The sequence below is a fragment of the Sardina pilchardus genome, chromosome 15 (assembly GCF_963854185.1).
Source record: "Sardina pilchardus chromosome 15, fSarPil1.1, whole genome shotgun sequence".
In the NCBI taxonomy this organism is placed as follows: domain Eukaryota; kingdom Metazoa; phylum Chordata; class Actinopteri; order Clupeiformes; family Clupeidae; genus Sardina; species Sardina pilchardus.
In genome coordinates this window covers 11,045,192-11,067,989 of record NC_085008.1, presented here as the reverse complement: position 1 = coordinate 11,067,989, position 22,798 = coordinate 11,045,192, and the positions used below count along the sequence as shown (strand labels likewise).

The 22,798-nt window shown below is 44.1% G+C and overlaps 1 protein-coding gene across 4 annotated transcripts in view; it reads left to right on the top strand.

Annotated features, from left to right (window-relative positions):
- The window catches only part of dnajc6 (DnaJ (Hsp40) homolog, subfamily C, member 6), a 33,769-nt gene extending 12,075 nt beyond the window's left edge, over positions 1-21,694 (top strand). For 2 of the 4 annotated variants that reach the window (XM_062556971.1, XM_062556968.1), the window contains 16 exons: positions 1,375-1,424; positions 3,010-3,158; positions 4,254-4,376; positions 5,961-6,094; positions 7,450-7,644; positions 7,895-8,012; positions 8,677-8,756; positions 9,192-9,385; positions 11,137-11,550; positions 12,381-12,533; positions 12,925-13,020; positions 15,563-15,700; positions 15,935-16,249; positions 18,341-18,489; positions 20,390-20,566; positions 21,498-21,694. In XM_062556971.1, coding sequence (XP_062412955.1) covers positions 1,375-1,424; positions 3,010-3,158; positions 4,254-4,376; positions 5,961-6,094; positions 7,450-7,644; positions 7,895-8,012; positions 8,677-8,756; positions 9,192-9,385; positions 11,137-11,550; positions 12,381-12,533; positions 12,925-13,020; positions 15,563-15,700; positions 15,935-16,249; positions 18,341-18,489; positions 20,390-20,566; positions 21,498-21,599 — 2,587 coding nt within the window. In that variant the 3' untranslated portion in view covers positions 21,600-21,694. The remainder of the gene's footprint in view (positions 1-1,374; positions 1,425-3,009; positions 3,159-4,253; positions 4,377-5,960; positions 6,095-7,449; positions 7,645-7,894; positions 8,013-8,676; positions 8,757-9,191; positions 9,386-11,136; positions 11,551-12,380; positions 12,534-12,924; positions 13,021-15,562; positions 15,701-15,934; positions 16,250-18,340; positions 18,490-20,389; positions 20,567-21,497) is intronic. The other 2 variants (XM_062556970.1, XM_062556969.1) reach the window with 2 other exon arrangements.
- The last annotated feature ends 1,104 nt before the right edge of the window (positions 21,695-22,798 follow it).

Sequence of the window (22,798 nt, the reverse complement as noted above, 5' to 3'; positions counted from 1 at the left end):
GACAAGTAGTGCAATCACATTGATTTGAAGTTAGTGTTAGCGCCTAGTAGACCTTGTAACACCTGTGGGATTTTGTGAATAATATGCATCTTGAATAGATGCTATTTCAAGTCCAGTTCATGATACATGATTGCTGGGCTGTTTTTGGGTCTCTCCTTCAGCAAAGCAGCGGTTTTTATTTTCTTATTCTTATTTTCTATTTTCTACCGCGTTCAAAAAGTCACAGTCTCCTTTTGCAAAGTGTCTGTGGTGCTCTGTGGGGATACATTCTTTTCTGTAAAGCCTCGCTGTCCTTGGCCTCTCCTGCACAAGCCCTTCATCTCTGATGGGGTCCCAACAGCTGGGTACTGATCTATTCACCAGCGTCTTACAAAGCCGTGTGAGCTCCATGGAGTTGTAATGTCATTGTTAGGCCGCTCAGTATGTTTTTAGAGTTATTCGAGTTGGACCATCAGTATTCTGCAGTGATATTCTGTGCTCCAGTGCAGCATAATAATAATAAAAAAAAAGAAAAAAGAAGAAATGACAAAGTTTTAACCTGTCAGCATAGCCCTGTAATATAGATGCATTAAAATGAAACATTAAGAAACTGAACAGGCTGTTACCAGCGTAGCGTGTCTGGTTGTCCTTGAGAGTGTGAATTCGTCGGGGGGTGTGTGTGTCACGGAGAGGCTCAAAAAGAGCACATCCACCCCGCATTACCAATTCTAGTCTTGTCCACCTCAGAGCCGCTGCTCTGATTTGTCTGTCTGAGGGAGACAGACAGCAGAGCCACTATAAACATTCCTTTATGCGGAGCCATGTTGGCTCCACTAGGGCTCACCCCTCTGCAGTTGCTTGTTGGAGACTCAGTTTCTCTGCAGCACTTGCAGTCTTTCCCTCACTTGTAGCACTGAAGGCTAAAATAGCTGCTGTTCACCCAGTTATCTCATTAAAGGGCTTGTTGCTCTTAGCAGGCGATCTGGTTACATAATCAGGGCCATAAGTGTAGTGTGCCATGTCATACATGTACTGTAGGTCTCTTATCTTACAGTAGGTTACATAATGCAAGACATACACAAATACAATATATACAGTATATTACAGATATGTCAACAATAGTACATGAACATGAATGATTGATTATGTTTATGAAACAATATTTATAGCATAATAAATGTTATAGAAATATTTTTGTGAGCTGCAACAATTTAATCAGTCAGTCATTTTACAGTAATATGAACAGTAATTGTTTTTATGTTGACAGTGGATTGTTGTAACATGTGGCCTTACAATTTTATGTTTGAAGTTTAATTTCATTTCAGTTAATCAACTCACCATGTGATTTCCCATTAATTAAGGCATTGTGTGTTTTTCCGCTTGTTGATTTTCTAGGTACACTAAAGGGGAGCTGGACATTGCTTACATCACTTCACGAATCATAGGTGAGTTGTCCAACACTACAAATCAAAGAAAAGCCGCCACACTCATGTTTTTGATTTCTGTATCCTCCTGCTGTTCTCAGACCCCCACATCTGTGTCTGTATATGTGTCTATAGGATCTATCCTTTCTTATTTATTGTTTTTTCTATAACTACCATCTGTCCCATAACTATCATGGCTCCACGCTCTATTGTCTGCTCACAACACAAGAGTTCCCCAGAGAAAGGTTAGTGTATTTCTAAGGCAGACGGGTTGAGACATAAGAAGAGCGATGAAAATGTTGCTTGCCGTTTTCATTTACTGCTTGGCTGCTTGAGGGGAACACTGGCAGAAAGGTGGCCTATTTACTGTAATTGCTTTGGATTTTACTGTACGTGAGCGATGAAAAAGCTGCCTCTACTGGAGGGACCTTTTGTTTCAGGTGTATGTGCACCCGTATGTCTCCCAGCGTCTTTGCAGGGTGTCTGGCTGCCCTTCTCCTGTGTCTCCTTATTGTGTAGGCTGTTCGTCACCTCGTGTCCTGTATCAGCTCTACCTTTTACATGTAGAAAAGCAACAGAAATGGATGAGTTGGGCTACTGGAAAATAAGGAGAGGTTTCTTTTGAAATCCGCCCTGACCCAAGAAAGAGCCGGAGTTAGCATACAAATGACACTGCGCTTACAGTAATTTCCTGCATATAAGCCACATTATGTATAAGCTGCTGGACAGTGTTTTATGCAAGTTAAAAGAAACAAAACCATATTAACACCATATTACTGTAACTGCCCCCCTGTGTTACTGTAACCTCATAGCTGAAGAAATTTTGCTAAATCAATGTATGAGCCGCGGCTAATAGTCGGGAAATTATGGTACTGTAAGCCACTTGTATGGAATATTTCTGTTCTCTTTACTTTCACTTCTTCAGTATAGCTGAGATGATGTGTAGTAGGTGAGTGCAGAGCCTTGTGCAGATGCTGGTAAAAAAAAGTCCTGAGTGAGTGAGTGAGTGAGTGAGTGAGTGAGTGAGTGAGTGAGTGAGAATGTAGTGGGGTGAATGTGTGGGTTCTGTGGCCTCTAGTGTACCGTGGAGTTAGGGTCTTCTAGGCTGTTGAAGCTGTTAACCCATAGCCTTCAGCCACATGCACACAGTCACGCACACACAGACACACACAGACACAGACACAGACACACACACACACACACACACACACTGGCCTACTTACACCAGGTAATTGCTGCATTGTAATCTCAAACTGAGACAATTGGCTTAAAGCATCAATTAGGCACAGGGGACCGACTGCTGGTCTAGGACAGACATTAGCCATATTCACAATGACTCCAATCAGCATCCCCCTGAATGCTATTCAGTTAGCAAACAAGCACCACCGTTCTAGACACTGTCTCATAATAACAGCTCATGTACTTTGTGTGAGGCAAATACTGTAGAGATGAAGAGATGTAGTTCTCATAGACAAGATTGTCTTTCTTTTGAAGTCCATATAGCCCAAGCACAAAAAAAATGAAGCCACCAAATTTATCCACGTGACATTTTACATGAGATTTTCTTACAAAATGGCTCTCTGTCTCTGTGTCTGTACTCTGTTAGTGATGACATATCCTTCGTCCGCCGTGGAGATGGGTTATGCCAACCACGTGGAGGACATGCGCTCCTTCCTGGACTCACGGCATGCTGACCACTACACTGTCTTCAACCTGTCACAGAGGAACTACCGAGGAGCCAAATTCTCCAACAGGGTGAGTGTGCTGCTGGCACAGGGGCCAATCTCTTCGCTGGAAGAGCCACATCAGGTTGGCTGGCCTGGTCTAACACTAACATTGCCCCATTGTATATCTCAAAAAACAGATCAGTATGTTGGAATTGTTAGTGCTGGCTCTTTCCACCACGTCTGGAACCACGTTATCGTGGCAACAAAGATGGAAACACTTCCCCAACATCACTGCCTGTAGTTTTCTGTAAAATTCAGGAGAAGTTTGTTACAAGATAACATATGTTAAAATTGCTAAAAGCTCCAACTAACTGGGTTCAGATGTTGGATAGTTGATTCGTCATCAATCATGGCATTTGAGTTCTTCCTTTTACTGTAACTGAAAAGTTGACGTTACTCAGTAATTACATGCATTCTCCTCCTTTAGTCTTAGTTTTATTACCTCTGAGCTAAACGCTAATGTGAAACACCTATATTTTATATGCTGGCTTTCATTAAGTCATGAGTTACAACAGCATGATTGCCATTTTGTAGTTATATGTTGCATGCCAAGGAGTTTTGTTAAGCAGGCAGGAAATTATTCTGTTGCTCTCCAAATAATGACCATACTAAATTTCCAAATGTTTAATGTTGGCATATGTTAATGTTAATGTTACGTACTGTAGGTAGAGATGGCATCTGCGCCTATTGTCTAATAATTTGGCTGTGCCCGATGCGTAGCTCCAAGAAAAAGTTCAGTCAGGTAGTAGAGAAGCAGAGGCGGCACTCAGGGGCTGACATTTATGCAAAACAGTATTCAAAGTGCCGGGAGAGCATTACAGGCCATAACAAACAAACAAAAAACGACAAACGTTTCGGGCCTAGCCCATCGTCAGTGTCTCAATTTTCAATGTTAGTGTTACTAAATATTTTGCTGTACTGTTGGTATATTCTTGTGTTCTGTTATTGTCACTACTGTCTTGTACTACAGGATTTTGATACAGGAGGTTCACTCCACCCCAAACACACATACGAGCAAACACACAAAAACATATCCCCACACACACACACACACAAAAATACTTTTTATTCCTTTATTCATATTTAATGTCTTCTTATTTGTTCTATGCCTGCCCTCCTATAGGTTTCTGAATGCAACTGGCCTTCCAAACAAGCCCCTAGTCTCCACAACCTCTTTGCTGTCTGTAAGAACATGCACAACTGGCTCAAACAGAACCCCAAGAATGTGTGTGTCATTACCTGCTCGGTAAGTTGCAATCACCGGCCAATATAAATTCTCCCTTGCTTGCAAAGCAAGGCATTCAAATTGTATTTATTTAAAGGTGCAGTCCACAATCTGATCCCAATCCAAATGCTCCCCTCCCTTGAGTACACCTGAAGCAACTTGTCAGTTGTCCTAAGCATGGTGACTGACTGGATCTGAACTACTTTGTTGGTCTCTCATTTACAGGGTCAGGACTAGGTTGGCGCTCCAGAGTTTTTGAGTGCACACAGAGAATGATCAGCTATAGAACTGTGAGGAACAATTTGATTAATTTGGCACTGAAGTGTTCAGATCAGATCTGTGGATCTTCTTTAATCTGATTGTATCAAATTTCGATTTAGATCATGGTTTGTTTCAGCTTTGTCTGGAATCTCTCACATACAGTACGTAGTAAAGCTAGCACTACCTGGAGTGTACCATCTAAACATTTTCATAATTGCCTCTTGGCAATTTTCCATGTGCGTGACATTCCATTAAAAATAAATGATTCGGCAATTATATTCTGCAATATATGCAATACATTCTGAATGAGATGAGATATGAGATACATCTTTTATGGTTATTGAAAAGTTTTGCTATGTGCACGGTAGGGTATACATGATTGACCTTGATGCACAATGTACATGCATTACTTTTGTGCAGATACAACTTTCCTATCGTGCTAGTTCAGTGCTGTCACCGTCATAGTAACGAGTAGCTTCTAGCCCTTTTTAAACAGGCAACCAAGCAAAAAAATAATAAATGTTTATTGAGACTGAGCTGGCCTTGATGCAGAAACCATGTCAGTCTGCTGGAATGTTTGACTTGCTCGGTCCTGTCACTCTGCCGTCTCTATCTGGTGTAGTGTTTAGGTGTGCTAGTATCAGCCCACACACAGGCCCATTTGAGGATTAGGCACAGCATAATTCCTCTAGAAATCACACTGACTGTGTCTGAAACATGACTCCCCAGGAGGGATGCGAGGAAGCTGATTCTACTCTCTCTGTTCCCATGGCCTCAGCCGACCCTAGCGGAGGTTTATTTCTGTCTGCATCTCCTCTATGAATAGCAGTCGCCTCTTCCTGTTTATTTTGATGTCTAACAAAAAACCCGTCTCAGTGGTGACACCCGTGAAACTTGGAGCACCAGTGTGACTGACCTGTCTGGTCCCTGTTGCCCTGGTTACTGTGTGATGAGCTCCATCACTCTTTGTTGTCTCATAGTTGTCCAGCTAGATGTTGTTGCTCCATTGAAGGACGTATTACCAGAGAGGGTTAAAGCGGAGCGAGAGGCGCAAACGTTTGATCATTTTCGCATTCTGTCTTCACAAGGGGGAGGGGGGCTAAATCCCCCTTTAAGCAGACCTGCTAACATTCGAACTGAACTGCTTGCCGATCTGACAGAGATCGATATCCCACTATGACGTCTTTGCAACACGCCCCTTTAAGCAGACCGGAACTGTTCGAATTTTGCTTCCATAGAGATGCATTACGTTGCTCTATCTTGTCAATAATTAAGGATCTTTGGTATTAGTTCAGTCACTGACAGTGTTGCTGCTGCCGTTCTTGTCTCCGCTCTATGTGTCAGGATGGCAGAGCTCCGTCAGGTGTTCTGGTCTGTGCGATGTTCTGTTTCTGCCACCTCTTCGCCAACCCCGTGCCCGCCATGCAGCTGCTCAGCGCCAAGAGACCCGGCTCAGGCCTGTGGCCTTCTCACAGAAGGTAGGCAGCCAAAGCTGGGAGGAACTACGTTTTATAACCTGCTGACACAAAACACATTTTCACAGCCTTTTCATGTGTGCGACATGTTGTGTTGCTTATGAGCAGAAATCACATATCTGGTAAGCGGTTGTAAATGATTCAGAACAATGGCAAAAAAAAGACTGTAACAAGGAATGCAATGGACCAGTTAATCACATGTCCATGTGTAATGCTGTTTACATAAACTGTGGACAGGGGTCATTAAGTTGATGAATGTGGAGTCATTACGCTATTTGGTGTTGGTCCTGTCACCATTCATCATCAATTCACACTCGCTCCATCTGTCTCAGTGGATAAACTGCACCCTGAGTCAAACACAACAGTCTCCAGCAGTCCCCACTGGGCCATCACATCCATTATCTTTTCTCCAAGTCTATCCATATCTCTTTTTCTGTCTTTCTTTCTGTTTTTCCTTCCTTCTTCTTTTCTTTCTTGCCTTCCTTTCTTTCTTTCTTTTTCTTTCTTTCTCTCTTCCTGTCGTTCTTTCTTTCTTTCCATCCCTGGTACAATCTATCATGTTGTGTCTCTCTGTACAGTATATGTATCTTTCCATTTGAACTCTTACATAAGTCCTCTCTCCTGATAATTCCAACTGTTTTAACATCTAACTTGTATTTGTCCATAAATGATCAAACTCTGGAGTTAGAGTACTGTGAACAAAACCAGCCAACTTGAGCCTTAACCCCAAATCAACAAAATCTACCTTGTTTAACTTCTCTTATGAAAGACAACAAAGATATGTCTGTTCAACTACAAAAGGGCACCCAAGCCTGTGTGTTCTCTTCTCTTCCTCACTCTTCCTCAAATATCATCTCCAAGGGTGTCCCAGATTTTGGTGTCCACGAAGAAGGACTTAAGGGCTCGTCAAGGATAGGTTGTGCATGCAGAGATTTTATTTGCTAACTTGAGCAAATATAGAAGGTTCATGTGTCTGGGTCTTGCACACCAGTATGTTACTTCTACCACCAGTGTGCCAGCTTCATGCTGTGTTCACATTACGTCTCTTCGTCTCTTTAGTGTCTTTATTGACTTTTATGTCTCAAATGAACAGTGTGTTGCTTTTATAGCATCACTTAATGTCAATCTACATAAGTGTGCATCCTGGCTTGCATTATGGTCTATGCTGACAGAAAAACTAATTTCCTGAGTGAAATCTACTCCAGGGAAAACAATTGAGTACTTCCATTTGTTGGACAAGCTTTCCCTAAGAATGTATTTAAACTGAGCGTATTTAGTACATCTCTTCAAGTGCTGAGGCACACCTACAGTTTGATCCCACTTGAGTTGATCTCTCCTCTCCGCCTGTTCCCCCTCAGGTACATTGGTTATGTGTGCAGCATGGTGTCTGAGAAGCCCATCATCCCCCACTTCAAGCCCCTGACCATCAAAGCCGTGACGGTCAGTCCGGTGCCCTGCTTCAACAAGCAACGCAGTGGCTGCCGGCCCTTCTGTGACATCCTCCTCGGAGAGACCAAGATCTTCTCCACCGCGCAGGACTACGAGAGGATGAGGTAGGAGACCATGGACATACTTAGAGTAAACTTTCAGTGAACTTTAAAGTCTACAGTATTCCACTTTGGTGCACAAGGGAAATAAAGGGAAATTACATACTTTCAAAGGGTATGCTTTGAGAAGAACTACTTAGAACACAAATACAGGAACACGGTGAATGTTAGGTACTGAATTGAAACCTTAGAATAGGATTCTCTTTCAGCAATAGTATTGTGTTGTTCACTTAAACCTTCTGTCTTTCTCTCTTAGAGAATATCGGGTCCAGGAGGCCAAAGTGGTGTTCAACCTGGGCGTGAGTGTCCAGGGTGATGTGGTGGTGTCCGTCTATCACATGAGGTCCACCATCGGAGGAAGACTGCAAGCGAAGGTAGGACCATGACCATAATACCACTCACTGTGAAGTTTGTCACTACGTAAATGGCTATATACACTACAGTATGGAAAAAAGACATCTTTGCCTCTGTGAAAATGAAAAGAGAATATTATGAATTTATGTGGTCGTTTAAAAGTGGTGTTTGAGTCATCATATCATAGTGAAGGTGATGGTCTGCAGCTGCACACTGTGTAATGGCTCCAAAAAACTTTATTTTTTTAACTATAAAAGGCAACGTTTCGATCAACAGATGTTCATGAGTCATCATGTTTCTCATGAATTATGTGGATAATGATCATCGTGTGAACTGATCTAATCTCAGTCTATGTTTTCACAATGACGATCTGTTGCACTATTTATGTCATGCTACGCTGAATGACGGAGGCGTTGATCCACTCAACCTGTCCATGCTAATGTAGACCTGTAGACCTTCTACTGTATATGCAGGCTGATCCTGTGTGTAGATACAGCTCAGTGACGCTTATCCTGGCAGGTCTCAACATTACAGCTGGTCCCCTAGTATCTATGTCTAAATGGAAGCCAATATTTTATATGTTGATCATAAGGCGTGGCATGGAGGTGTCTTAGGTGCTGGTGGTCAGTTTTCAGAGAGCTCCAGGATGTGACATGAGTGTGTGTTTTTTTTATGTCTCCACAGGTGAGCAACACACAGATATTCCAGATTCAGTTCCACACTGGGTTCATCGCACCTGGGATGACCGTCCTGAAATTCATGAAGTAAGCGTTTCCCTCAGGCATCTGTTTCAAATGAATTGTTGCTCTGTTTCTGTTGTGAAAACAGACCAGTACACTTGAGCTTGTGGTGTTACCTTTGTGTTTGTACATGCAGTGTGTATACAGTAGCATTGGTGTGTAGGAGGGATGTACCTGATGTGGGTTTGCATGCATACTGTATGTGCTGTTGCCAGGCCTGAGCTGGATACAATAATGCACACGACAACTCAAGACAAAAGGAGAGCATTGTTATGAAACTGAACGTATAGCAAAATAATCATCACATTTCGATGATGTTGTTCTCATAATTGTTGGCAGTCATAATCACGATGAATCGATTCATTCGATTAATTGCACAGCCCTAGTATACAATAGCGTTTGTGTGTAAGAGTGATGTGCCTGATGCGTGTGTGTGTGTGTGTGTGTGTGTGCGGTCAGGCCTGAGCTGGACACGTGCGAGTCTCCGGACAAGTACCCGCAGCTGTTCCACGTGCTGGTGGACGTGGAGGTGGAGGGCGCGGAGAAGCAGAAGGACCTGACGCCGCCCTGGGAGCAGTTCCCCACGCGAGACCTGACCCCCACCGTCCTCTTCTCCTCGCAGCAGGAGCACCAGCAGGCGCTGGCCATCGCAGGTCAGCTCTCCGCCGCGGCACCTCGCTAACGGCTATTAGCACGCTTATTTAGACAGGATGCAGCACTATGTAATGCTGCGCAAACGTTGGCTTATTTAGACTCTGATGAAGATGGTGTAACGTCAAAACGTTAGTCCCACAATGTTGGCACCTTAAATAAATTGTTAAAAAACTTCACATCTGAGTTGCTCCGGTGAACCCCTTTTTCTTTACTAAAGTTTGTCCACTCCCGTGACTCACCAGATAGTGATTTCAGGAGCGCGGAGGACTTTTTTTTTTCTACGTTGGCCTATTTAAATCATATGCAAGAAAATGCTGTGTTGTACTGTACACTTGAAAATGCATTATTATTAGAGTTAGAAGAACTCTTTGCCATTCCAAAGAGACTCGGTCTTGTCTAGACAATCCAGAGGGAACGTCACTTATTCTTTTATACGGCCTGCTTTTTCCCTGAGGAGCACTGAGCACTGCACAGCAGCTACAGTACACCACATGAACACGAGCTCCTTCATGGAAAACTCTTCTCCATAGTCATGCTTCAAACAGCGTGTGCCCGTGCTCATGTCATCCCTAGGCCCAATTCACACCAAAGATTCCCGACGCGACAAGACCAGAGTTGCAGCGGTGTGAATTAGAAGTTGCACGTAGTTGCAAGCCGTCGCAGAGCATTCAACATGTTTAATCGCAGTCGTAAGGTTTTAGAACGCCATCTCGTCTCGTCAGGAATCTTTGGTCTGAACCCTACTTTAGATGCACGGAAAGACAAACACATTTACACACCTGGGTGTTTGCACGGCCCGTCCCTAGTACTCTCAGACGAGATAATGCACCTTGTTGTGGCAAGCAACTGCAATGTGGCAAACAGTGACAACCTCCCACCACACACAGAGTTCACACACTCGCCCACAGACCAGTGTGCACACACACACACATACACTAATTTAAACACATATACACACACACATACACATACTCTCTCTCACACACTCACATCATGTCATACTTAGACGCATGGAAAGACAAATATACACACACGTCCCTAGTGCTCGCCGACGTGCCTCTCTATCTCAGACCAGACATGTTGAGCGCGCTGGTGCGTCTCTACGGTGCAATAACTCACGGCCTCATGGGGGAGCCCATCACCGGCCTCCTCACTGGGTTACTGCTGAGAGGCTGTCTGCACCATTAGACTAATGACATTCTGCTAAACGTGCCTTTCATTTGCCCCTAACAAGATGAAATGGAGGGCCTGGACTTGGAAGGTAAGGGCCAGACTGCAAGTGAAGAAGTAGTTGAGTAGATTATAGATAGATAGATAGATAGATAGATAGATAGATAGAAGACATACAGACAGATAGATAGATACATAGATAAATAGATAAATAGATGAAAAGATGATGGATATAGCAAAATTGTGAGTAGTATGATGAACGAGTGGATGGATGGATGAGTGGATGGACTGCATGCAGTGTTTGTGTTGTGTGTAGATCCTAGGTAGATGTGGTAGTGCTCTTGTTGGTTTGTGTGTTTCCCTTCTGTTACAGTCTTAGAGAATCAGCTACGGAAATGTACTGTCATGTTTACATATAAGAACTGCAGAAAATCTGGATCTGAAACCTTTTCTTGGAAGTAGTCATAACTTTAGGATACAGTATGTGCAAGGCAAGCCGACCGTTCTTTTCAGGAGGCTGTTGACATTTTCGCATCCTTGGAATGACGGTTGACCAATAACATTGTTGACATTCCGTTAGACCCGAGTCATGGCGGCGGTCCGGACGGTCGGAGGGGTCCTCACGAGGAGAGCGAGCCTTCGGACGACGAGATGCTGTCTCTGTCCAGCCAGCAGAGCAACGCCAGCAACGAGAGGCCCGGCGGCGGCGGCGGCGGCGGCGGCGCGCAGGCCACGCCTCCCAAGAGGCCGGACGCCCCCCCCACAGGGCCGCCCCCTCGCCCCGCCGAGGACGTGGACCTCCTGGGCCTGGATGGGGAGGCGGGGGAGCCCCCCTGCTCGTCCCCGCAGCCCCCCGCCGCCAACACCCAGGACCTGCTGGGGGACCTGTTTGGAGGGCCTCCAGTCACCCAGCCCACCAGCGCCCCGGCCTCAGCCCAGTCCACCCCCCGCCGCACGGTGCTCTCGCCAGGTGCCACGGCACAGCCAGCTGCCCGTAAGACCCAGCTCTCCACTCATCCACTCCTCTCTCTCCTTCTGATCTCTTCATTCCACTCATCCACTCCTCTCTCTCCATCTGATCTCTCCATTCCACTCACCTCTCTCCTTCTGATCTCTCCATTCCACTCATCCACTCACCTCTCTCCTTCTGATCTCTCCATTCCACTCATCCACTCACCTCTCTCCGACTGATCTCTCCATTCCACTCATCCACTCACCCCTCTCCTTCTGTTCTCTCCATTCCACTCATCCACTCACCTCTCTTCTGTTGATCTGTCCATTCTACTTATCCATTCACCTTTCTCCTTGTGATCTCTCCATTCCCCTTCCCCGTGTGTCCTGCTGTGTTGTGAGTGTGTCTCTCGGTGGGCATTCCCTCTCTCACTGTGTGCTTTGGACTGTTTGATCTGTCCGCTCACCGCAGAGATTGTATCTGTCCTTGATCTTTGGGTGTTCACCTCTCTGTGTGACTCACTCACTCATTTTTACTCTGTACCTGTCATGTGAATATGTCATTCTGTTCATTATGTTGGGGGGGGGGGGGGGGGGGGGGGGGATATTGCTTACTTCAATGGGGCAAAAATGTAAATAGACTGGAATGGCCTGTAATAACAGTTTGCATGTTGATGTCAGTTTTTTTCAGTTTATTGGGGGAGCCTGGTGAAATTTATTGAAGTTAAACTGAATTGTACAAGCCCAAAAGACATGACAGAATTCCTATTAATTTAGGGCTAATAAAGGGTTAACTGTGGAAATAGCCTTGTCAAAAAAATTAAATCTTAACTGATTCTGAACCTAAAATGGAAATGTCATCTGTGTTTGCAGCCTTTGGCCCAGCCTTTGGGTCGGGACCAGTGCCCCAGGCCAAGCCCCAGGACTTCATGGGCGGGTTCCTGGGTCCAGGTAATATGGGGCAGCCTGACCCCTTTCTGCATGCCGCACGGTCGCCATCTCCCACAATGCAGAGCGCGGGCATGGGTAAGGCATGCGCAGGCCTGGCACTGCCCTCTGTCTTGGCACCACAGCTGTTATTCTATCTGTGCATGGGTATTTGTGGATAATCTAGTTATACAGATGTTCTCTGTGAATGGCTGTCAGCAGTCATATCTCCACTCAGAAAGCTACAAGTATAAACTTGGTGTGGGCCACTCCCATTCTACTGCCATAGTAGTACTGTGGAAGTACCAGAGAAGCTAAAGTGGGAGTGTGACTCATGGAGATGTGACGGCTGAGAGAAGTGTCCTCTGGGGAGGAGCTTGCATGCGGTGGTGTTGCTCTGCACTGGGACTGCTCCTCTCAGATGCATGACTCACATGTGAGTGAGTCAGAGGGTCTGAGACATCATGATGCCACTCTCTCCTCCATGTAGGTCGGAGTTCACCGGTGCCGCCATCCACGCCCACCGTCAACATCCAGCAGCAGAACGCCATGGGGGGCTGGGACTGGAACAGGCCAGCGGGGCAAGGTGAGGGTCACTCCACACCGCTGCTGAGTCAGTGTGGGAAACACACACACACACACACACACACACACACTCCGGGGAGCTGCAGTGCTCACTCAACACTCCTGCTGAGTTAAAGTGGGAAGCACACACACACAGAGCTCCAGTCTCCACCACCATCCCCAAGCTCACCTCTCTCTGTGTGAGGCACAGGAATGACTGGGTTACTGTTTCAGTTACCTTTGATACAGTTGACTTGTACCCAAGAGAGGTCTCTCACGCCTCTCAAGGGTCTCACATTCTCATATTTGGGTTTCATATTTTCTAGGGACAGACCCCTTACTGTGTAACATCTGAGCTTTTCTGTGAATGAATCAAGCCATAAAGCCTTTGAGGTGTATTGCCATTATAAAGATAACAATTGCTTTCTAGGTGTTTATATGCACATTTAATGGTGTTTAGACAGTATGCACCCTTGATGAAAGCATGAGAAACACTGACATCTAGTGTTGAGTTGAGTAACTGTCCATTCAGAGTAATTACTATTACAGTAACCAGGAGTAAATCTGAATCTGAAACCTAAAAAGGATTTTGCTGTTGGGTAAGGATTGGGTAACAGATCTGGTTAGGGAAAGTGTGTGTGGGTTAATTATTTTAAAGCCGAATGAGATTTGTGATAGTTATATGTGTGGGGGGGATCTCTGTAATATGCTAAATATATATTCAATGTTGATCACAAAGTAAGCTTATTTTAGAGGCTTTTAAAAGCATAAGGTAAAACACATATTAACCTTAAAAACCCTAAGGCTATAGTTCCAGTAGATATTTACATTCTGAATCTAAGAGGGACATCTAGTGGTGGCATTAGGACAGTGTGAATTGATGTTGATCAAGTTGATCACAGAGGTAGTGCTGTACCTATTCAAACATGCCAGTCCTGTAGAAAACCTATAGCCCAATTACATGCCCGCAAGAATGCCTGCTTAAAAATAGGACGATTGGGTAAAACATCACTCCAGCTAAGCTTTCAATAATGAATACTGAATATTATAATATATTAGCCTATAATTCACATGCGGTAAGTAAAATTCATGTATGGCTGCATGTCACATGTTTACAGAACAAAATCACATAAGTCTAACAGCTGTTCTGAGTTAAGGCTATATATATTTGTTCTTATTGAATAACTTCCTGAAAAAGAAGACAGCCCATTTCATAGAATGATTTGCAACAATGTGACAACATTCTCTGGTGGCCTATAAATACGATGTGACATCAAGATCTGTCTGCCATTCATTGTCTTAGCTAAATGATACAAGCCTAAAGCTTTGATGTAAGGCTATATGTCTAGCCTATTGATTAACTCGATGATTTAGAAGCTATTTTGTAGAAAGATGCTAGTCTAGAAATCTAGACGCACCCTAGCTGCAGAAAATATTCTTTGCCTAGTGGGATGGTCTAGCGTCACACCGTTAAGGCCATTCCTGCGTCCGACACCAAGTCAGTCGGTCCAATCAGAATGCTCTATCTGTGTACCGAGTTCTTGAGCCCGCCTTAGCACGGTGACGATAGAGCTGCGCGACAGCGAGATAGCAGAACAACCATAGAGAACAACGTAACGAAGCGCTGATTGGTCAAGTGCTGGCCTATTACTTGCGGAGGCAGTTTGAAAGACAATGATTCATCCCACCCACAGGCTTCAGCTCGGTGAATAGTAGCTTAATGTATAGTTTGGCTTGCCAGGCTAGAAAGATGCATCATCATATAAGATTTGCAATGATATGACTCAAATTATATGTCTTGCATAGGTGACATGTCACTCTTTCTGCTACTCGTTGTCTAGCCATGTGGCACTCTGAAACGCCCTTAAATTCGGGACCATTAGCCTATCGCTCATTTAAATTTGGGACCTTGCAGTCAGAATTATCATTTGTTTCTTCAAAGTCCAAAGTAGCCAGGGCTATTCTAAGTGTCAGATTTTTGTACACCACGTTTACGTCATTTTGAATAGCCACTGCATGCCCGTGTTGGTTGGCGCGTTGTTGCAAACCATTTTATGCAAGCAAACTGCATACAGGGAGTCTTTATTGTTGAGGTCGTCAGACGTGATAATCATCCAAACACCTTGCATCTGACCAAGTGCTGTGCCAGGTGTGCCCAGTGATGCCCAGACTCTGCCCTCCCTCTCTGGCTCTGGCCCTGCGCTGTGCTGTGCTGTGTGACAGGGGGACTGGCTACAGTAGAGCGGAGAAGGCCAACGTGGGCTTCTTGTACCGATTTACCAATATATTTTGCTGCTTATTACTTATACTTAACATCAAACTTGCCATTACACTTACTCGTGCCTGTACTGTAGCAAGACACCTGTAAAATTTGAAATGGTTTGAGAGATACTGTATGTGAATAACAGACATACAAACAGACAGACGTTCCCGTAATTTATAGATATATGCACTTAATGAACATCATCTAGATCTAGATCAACTTTGTCTTTCTGTGAATCTTGCTGTAGTATTTTCTTTTGAATGGCCAGTAAACTTTGCCGTTGGTCTGTGCTATGTTGAAGGAGGAGGCTTTGGCATGGGCAGTAAGTCTGCCACCACCAGCCCCACAGGCTCTGTCCACAGCACGCCTACCCACCAGGCCAAGCCCAGCACTCTGGACCCCTTCGCTGACCTGGGCAATCTGGGCTCAGGCCTCGGAGGTGAGCTGATCACATCTCCCACCATCAGAACATACTGTATTTATACAAATACTATGAATACAACCTTTTGCTTCTTAAAGTGTGTATTGTCTTGGGCCACTTTCTTTATAGCTTCAGTAAACATAGTTACATTTTAGAGTTAGAACAGAATTTACTGTTGGATGTAAGAGAATTAATATTCCCAGTCAGCGTATGAGTGATTCTGATTTGGGTTAAATACTCCCATTCCTTCAGCAGGTACCTCGGGTTTCTCCAGCAAACCCACCACACCAACAGGCACTGGAGGTGGCATACCACCCATGGGCTCTCCTCAGCGGCCCTCTCCCCAGCACACGGGTGCAGGAGGCTGGCAGCCCAACCCCGGATTCCCCTCCTGGCAGCCTGGAGGTGGGGGACAGTGGCAGGGGCAGCCCCCCTCCCAGCCCAAGCCACCCGGGCCCTCACCAATGCCCCACACCTCGCCCCAGAACCGACCCAACTACAACATCAGCTTCTCCGGCATGGGCGGCACACCGCCTGGAGGCCCCACCAAACCACAGCCTAACATGGGTCAGTTGCATTTCATAGCTACATTACCTAGCACATGCTGTGTCGTGCTGAAACTGGTCTAAAGCTAAAATCACGTTTTAATTAGTTCAGGTTAATTAGATCAAAGCTGAGTAGATACCTGCAGCATCACCATTTAATCTCATCCACCATTTAAATTCTTAAACGCTTCCCAGTAAGCACAAGAACGTCTGCAAGGCGTCTTGAAGATGTGTTCGAAAGGTCTGCTGGACGGCTGTAAGATGTATTCTAGAGAGCGTTTGCTCATCTGGCAGACGTATCTGATACGTCTTGCTAAGATCTTCAAATAGCATTTAGCAGCCGTATCCCAGATGCTCATCAATACGTCTTACAAAGATCTTATAAAGGTATTAAATATGATAAAGATCTAGAACTACGACACGCATTCTCAGTGAGATGCCGCCGCTGTTTGTAAGATCAAAATAAGACGTTGTAAATGGAACGCGATGAAATTAAGCTGTTCAGATCTTTTCCAGGTGTCTTGGAGACGTATTTGTCTCTATTTGTGCTGACTGGGTTATTATGTCAAGCTGGAAACAGACTTCAATCACACCCATTAAGAGCAGACCTTACCCCCAGAGTCTGGCACGATTGGGAGATATGAGCATAAAGATAACGACTGAGCAGTTGGTTGTTTGATGTGTTTGACGATTGTTTTACTTTATTTTATATTACTTTAATATTATTTGTATTTTCTTTTATTTTTACAGCACTTTGGTCAACTGTTTTTTTTTTTTTTTTTTTTTTTTTTAATGTGCTATACAAATAAATTGACATTGACATTGACATTGACATTGACTTAGAACAGACTGGTCCCGATGATAGAGTACCGAGGCCATGACGTGGCTAGAAGCGTCATGGAAACGGCACATCACACACATTCGGTATGTTTGATTGAATCTGGATTGTGTCAACAATGGAAAGAGTTGCAAAGGATTCAAATCTATCGCTCAAACACACATAACAATTCCAGCCGAGATTGGACACTGCGACTACCATTCACACCCTCGTCAGATGTTACATCTTTTAAAAATTGGGCTTCAAAATCGGAAGGTCTGTTCCCAGCTTCACAGTAACAGCCCTGGGATCTTGACAGTTACTCATGTGAAGAAAAAGGATGTAGACTGGCACTTGACAGTCCTGGTCATTCTGGTGTTTTTCATTTGTGTCAGGCTAGGGCTACATGAAAATCAATTCCATCACCCAGATCTCAATGTATTTGCATGCAGTGGGGGATTATTATTTTGTTGGCTGTGAGCCAGGGGGCCTTATCTAAACCATTAAGAAAAGTCATAGATCATCCTCCTCCATGAGGGCTAAACATGGATCACTCATTTGGGCACATTGCATGTGGGCTCCTCTGGCCTCGGCCCAAATGCAAAAATGTCCTTGTGGTATCAGCCCAATGCAAATGTATCTGCCACACTGGTTGATTTGTTATGCACCAGGATGGGTCCCAGAGGGTACCATTGTACTGATCTTTGTGTCACACCACCTGAAGATTGATATTGAGTATGATGATCTTTTGCTGTGGCTGCTATGGAGTTATGCTATGGAAATGATTGGGCTTCTGAGGTGCAGTCCCAGTGATGCCATTCTTCCAGTGTGGAACGTTAGAACTGGGAGCAGTTGATGATGCTGGGGGCATTAGCATGCATTTGCCTAAACCACTGTTCTAATCTGGTCCACCCTTTGCCATTGAAGTTACCCCCCCCCCCCCCCCCCCCCCCTCACTTTATGGCCAATGGCTAATATGGCTAAAATGGACAACAGAACAGAAGTTTGATCAGTTGATTATAGTGCCAGTTATTTAGGTCATTTAGGTGGCCATTATAGTATCAGCGTTTGTTAATGTAACCTGACTCTGTGTCCATTTTCAGACATTCAGTAGGCCTATATGTCCCATATGCTCATTTAGGATTATTAAGTAAAATAACTTCATTAATAACGAATAACATTTGAACATCAAGCTATAGAATGTCTACAAAATGGCCATAGTCGTCATAGTCGTCCTTGCATTTGTAGTGTGCCCCTACGTTTGTAATTGTTGTTGTTCATTTGAACCCCTTACAGGGACCAAACCGAAAGTGGCAACTGCCAACTTTGACGACCTGCTGTCTGGCCAAGGCTTTTCTGGGGCCAAGGAGAAGAAGGGGCCAAGGACCATCGCTGAGATGAGGAAGGAGGAGATGGCTAAAGAGATGGATCCTGAAAAGCTCAAGGTGAGGAGCACAACTGTCTGGGACTGACTGCCTATTTCACGTTTTTACAAATTGTTTCTCAGGAGCTACCACACAATCAGCTTAAGCTGGCTTTACAGCGAACGATTTTCAGTCAAAGTCAGAACGAAATCCTGGGAGTTTTAGTGGAGTTGCAGTGCTATCTCATCATCTCGATTGTTTAGTAGTGTGAGGTGGTAATCTGAGCTGTGCTGAGTCTTTTTTTTGTCTTTATGTTATGACAATATGACATGTCTTTGATATTACGCCAAGTCTTTTAGTCTTGGCTCATGCAAATAGCAACATGGACTTTATAAAAATACAATTAATCTCTCTCCAGCACCAAACAGGAAGGGGCGAAGTGAGCACAGGATTATTTGTGGTTTCATCTCGGATTTATTCTTAATATTCCACCTCACAGAACAACTGATGATCTGCTCGAAAATACTATGCATCGCTTTACCTTCAGCTGCTTGGGCATATATGGAGATGGAACATGATCTGATTTGATGTTATTTCTGTACATACATAACATCGTAGGTTGGGGATGTTCCGCATGAAACAATATTGCAGAAGCACGGAAATATAGATGTGACAGGAGTAGGCGTATGGACGTTTGTTTAAGCCTCGTTTTCCTATTGATATCCGGTCTTAGGCGTCAGTTTAGTGGGGATAAGTATCTACCACATTTTGCCATGACTACTTTTGTTTCCAACACTTTTGACAACAGAAAGTAAATAACGGTGCCTCAATGTACTAAATTGCCACGTAGCCTGACGTGTCTTTAGACTTGTCTTAAGATGTCAGAGGTTGTTGTGAGACTGTAGTCTATCTGAGTCTTTTCCAAATCTGTTCTGGGTCTTCTGCTGTATGGTAGCATTAGTCTCAGCTTCATAAACACAGATAAATAGGCCCATTCCCCTCATCATGAACAGGAACTCTCTCTCTACTCAGGGTGATTCACCTCGCCCTGCAGATCCTTCACCCTGTATTCCGGTTTATCAGCCAGTAGCAAGCCAACCCCTGGGGTGCCATTTGAGCTGATCTGGTGGACTGTGGTTCCTGTCAATAACAAGCATATTATGAGAAACATTATGATGTTTTTACAAGGCCTAATGACTCTTGCATAATCAAGTTTTTGGCTCTAATGCCATTGGTAGCTAGCACAGCTAGCAAGCCCACTATGCAAGACCTGATGCTAATTTCATAACTTAGGTGGTTCTACACAGAGGCATTGGAGCTCCATGTATAAATTGCTTCCTTTAAAGCAACGCCTTTTCCATAATTCTCTGTCAGGTAGAACTCAGAAATGTGTTTGTATAGCAGTAGCTGAGCTCTGTCTACTCTGTGTGAATCTTCATGAGGTGTGGTAGAACCTTTATAATTGGTTGATAAAGATTGACTGCATTGCCACATCCACTAATTACTCAGCCTGTTTATGGTTGATTGAGGCTTGCCCCTTTATCAGTGAAATTAAAAGATAACAGGTAACCCTGTTTCGTTCGTGCATCTCGTTTGTGATGCTAGTTACACTTTCTAATCAGGGCCCTATGTAAATTATAGAGACTGTTCATGCAAGACATTGATATTGAAACATTGTATTTGCGTAATCTCTAAACATTTTAACGCTTCATGAAATCATTTAGTAATAACATTCTCCATGGCACAAAAACAATTGGGAACTTGGGATATACCCTTGTATTCTAATGACTGTCTCCTCGGCAAGGGAATTAAATTGAAGTAAAGACTTCATGTTTTACTTGCTGTGTTTCACCACGTTCCCCTCTCTCTCTCTCTCTCTCTCTCTCTCTCTCTCTCTCTCTCTCTCTCTCTCTCTCTCTCTCTCTCTCTCTCTCTCTCTCTCCGTCTCTCTCCCTGTCTGTCTCTCTATATGTTTTCCTAGATCCTGGACTGGATCGAGGGAAAGGAGCGGAATATCCGAGCCCTGCTGTCCACCATGCATACGGTGCTGTGGGAGGGGGAGACCCGCTGGAAGCCTGTGGGCATGGCTGACCTGGTCACCCCAGAGCAGGTGAAGAAGGTGTACCGGAAAGCCGTCCTGGTGGTGCATCCTGACAAGGTGAGCAAGACAAATGAGCTAATGGACCCTCAGATAGCTTCCTCATCTTGACTATTTGACTCAGTTTGACTATTTCTTAAGAGAGCTAGCAGAGTTGGTTTTGGGCAGGGTGTTCTTAATGAAAAGATATCAAATAGAGCACTTTCTGAAATCTTTTCAAATATGATGTGTGTCAGGTTTCAAGCAAGCTAAGAAACCAATTAGCAAAGTACATCAAAGCAAAGGACATCATTTTAATTTAAATATTAGCAAAGTACATAATTTTAATATAAAGTGTAATTCATTTTACATTGAATTTTGGTTTAACTCTGTCCAATGTTTGTGTAAATTCCGTATGGTGAAATCAGGATGAACTACTTATTATGCATACAGAGCTAGCACACCTACTCTGTTGTTTGGACATTTCAGGAATCCATTATCACAGCCAATGCAAACAGCTCACTGTGCAAAGCTTACTCTCACATGCATATGGTTGGAGGGCACTTAATATTTTGAGATTTTGTAGAGATTTTGAGTTTAGTTTGCCTGTACAGTAGCTTTTTGTTTTCATTGTGCGCTGCATGCATCTTTATTAGCCGTACGGGATCTTACGGATTGCTCTGTGTCTGAAGCCATTGCCAGTGCAGTGGCCTGATAGCCTGGTAGTAAACCAGACCTTGGAATCTTTCTGATTAAGGGTCTACCCACGAAAAATGAAAATGGCCCCTGGCCCGCCTATATCAGATACACCGATTTGATAGGTTACCCCAGATGGTTGGGGTAAACGTAACGTGTATCATTGCTCGTGGCCAGAGTATCTTGCGGACACAAAATTCAAATTGGGCTCTCGCAAGAACTCTGGATTTCCAGGGTAGTGGAATGAGATTCTACTAGCTCTACTAACTCGACTAACGATCCTCTTCTGCTCTTCTTTCTCCTTGTGTACCTGTAGGCCACAGGGCAACCCTATGAACAATATGCCAAGATGATTTTTATGGAACTGAACGATGCATGGTCAGAGTTTGACAGCCAAGGACAGAAACCTCTGTACTGAGCTGCTGGAGGAGGAGACATACACCTCTCGCCTCCATGTGCAACACTGGAATCAATGCTCCCCATTGATCTCCCCCCAGCCCCCAGGATCATTAATGTTCCCCCCCCCCCACCCAGCCAGCCACCCTCCCTCTTACCCTTACACTCCACCCTTGTCGTCTGCAGTCCCGTGGGAAAAACCAAGCTGCTCCGTGGAGGCTTCAGTCTCCAGTCCGAGACCTGCCCACTCATATCAATGTACCTGGTGCAAACTCCGACTCAAACAAGAACTCTTTTTTTGTGTTTTTGTCTGTAAAACATGCCGCTGTGAGGAACTCTCTTGACCAGGACACCAAGCTGCACAGAGAGCAAAGAAGAGCCAGAGCAGTGCACCGATCTCAACACGAGTACACTCCAATTCATATCAGGCCAGGGCCTCAGCATATACACAGTTTATATATATATACGGTATATGGTCGTTACTGGTATACAAACATACGTTAAATACCTAAGTGATAAAACAGAAAATACTAATGCAGTATTTCTAACAAATTCTGGATGTTGTGGTATTGGAATGTGCAAGTGGAAATTTGGGTTCACTAATAGCTAAGGTCCTCTAAACAATAACTAGAATATGACAAAAGTTTAAAATGATATATATGTTAGATAAGTATTTGTGCAGGTGTGTGTGACAAATAATGTTCAAAAATGTTCAATGTTTAAAAAAAACACACTCAAACAGTGATAGTTTAAAGGGATTATACTGTACATTTTGGTAAGGTACAAAAACAAAGAAATTGAACATTGTGATAAAAGGGTGGCTCTGAAGAGAATAGTTCATTATCTCCTCAGCTTCATGCCAGTAGAACTCATCAAACTCATTCTTTTTTTTTGTTCTGTAGATGTCAGATTGGCCATTTAGAGTGCATTCTACAGTGTTTTGTGTCTTTCTACTGTACACCAGACAGAGTGGATGGAGTTCTCTCTGATCACTTGTCCTACTGTGTTCTGTGCTCCAAACAAATCTTCCATGGGCGACTAAGCATGAGGTTGAGTAAATGATACTACGTGTTTCATTTCTCGGAGCGAAGTAGGTCTTCAAAAGACCAGTACTTGTCTAGCACAGATGATGATCATCGACAAGTTACGAACAAAAGCCTAATAGAAAACGGAGCTTGCTGCAAGATATGGCAAGGAAGCAATATATTATGGCCTTCTGAT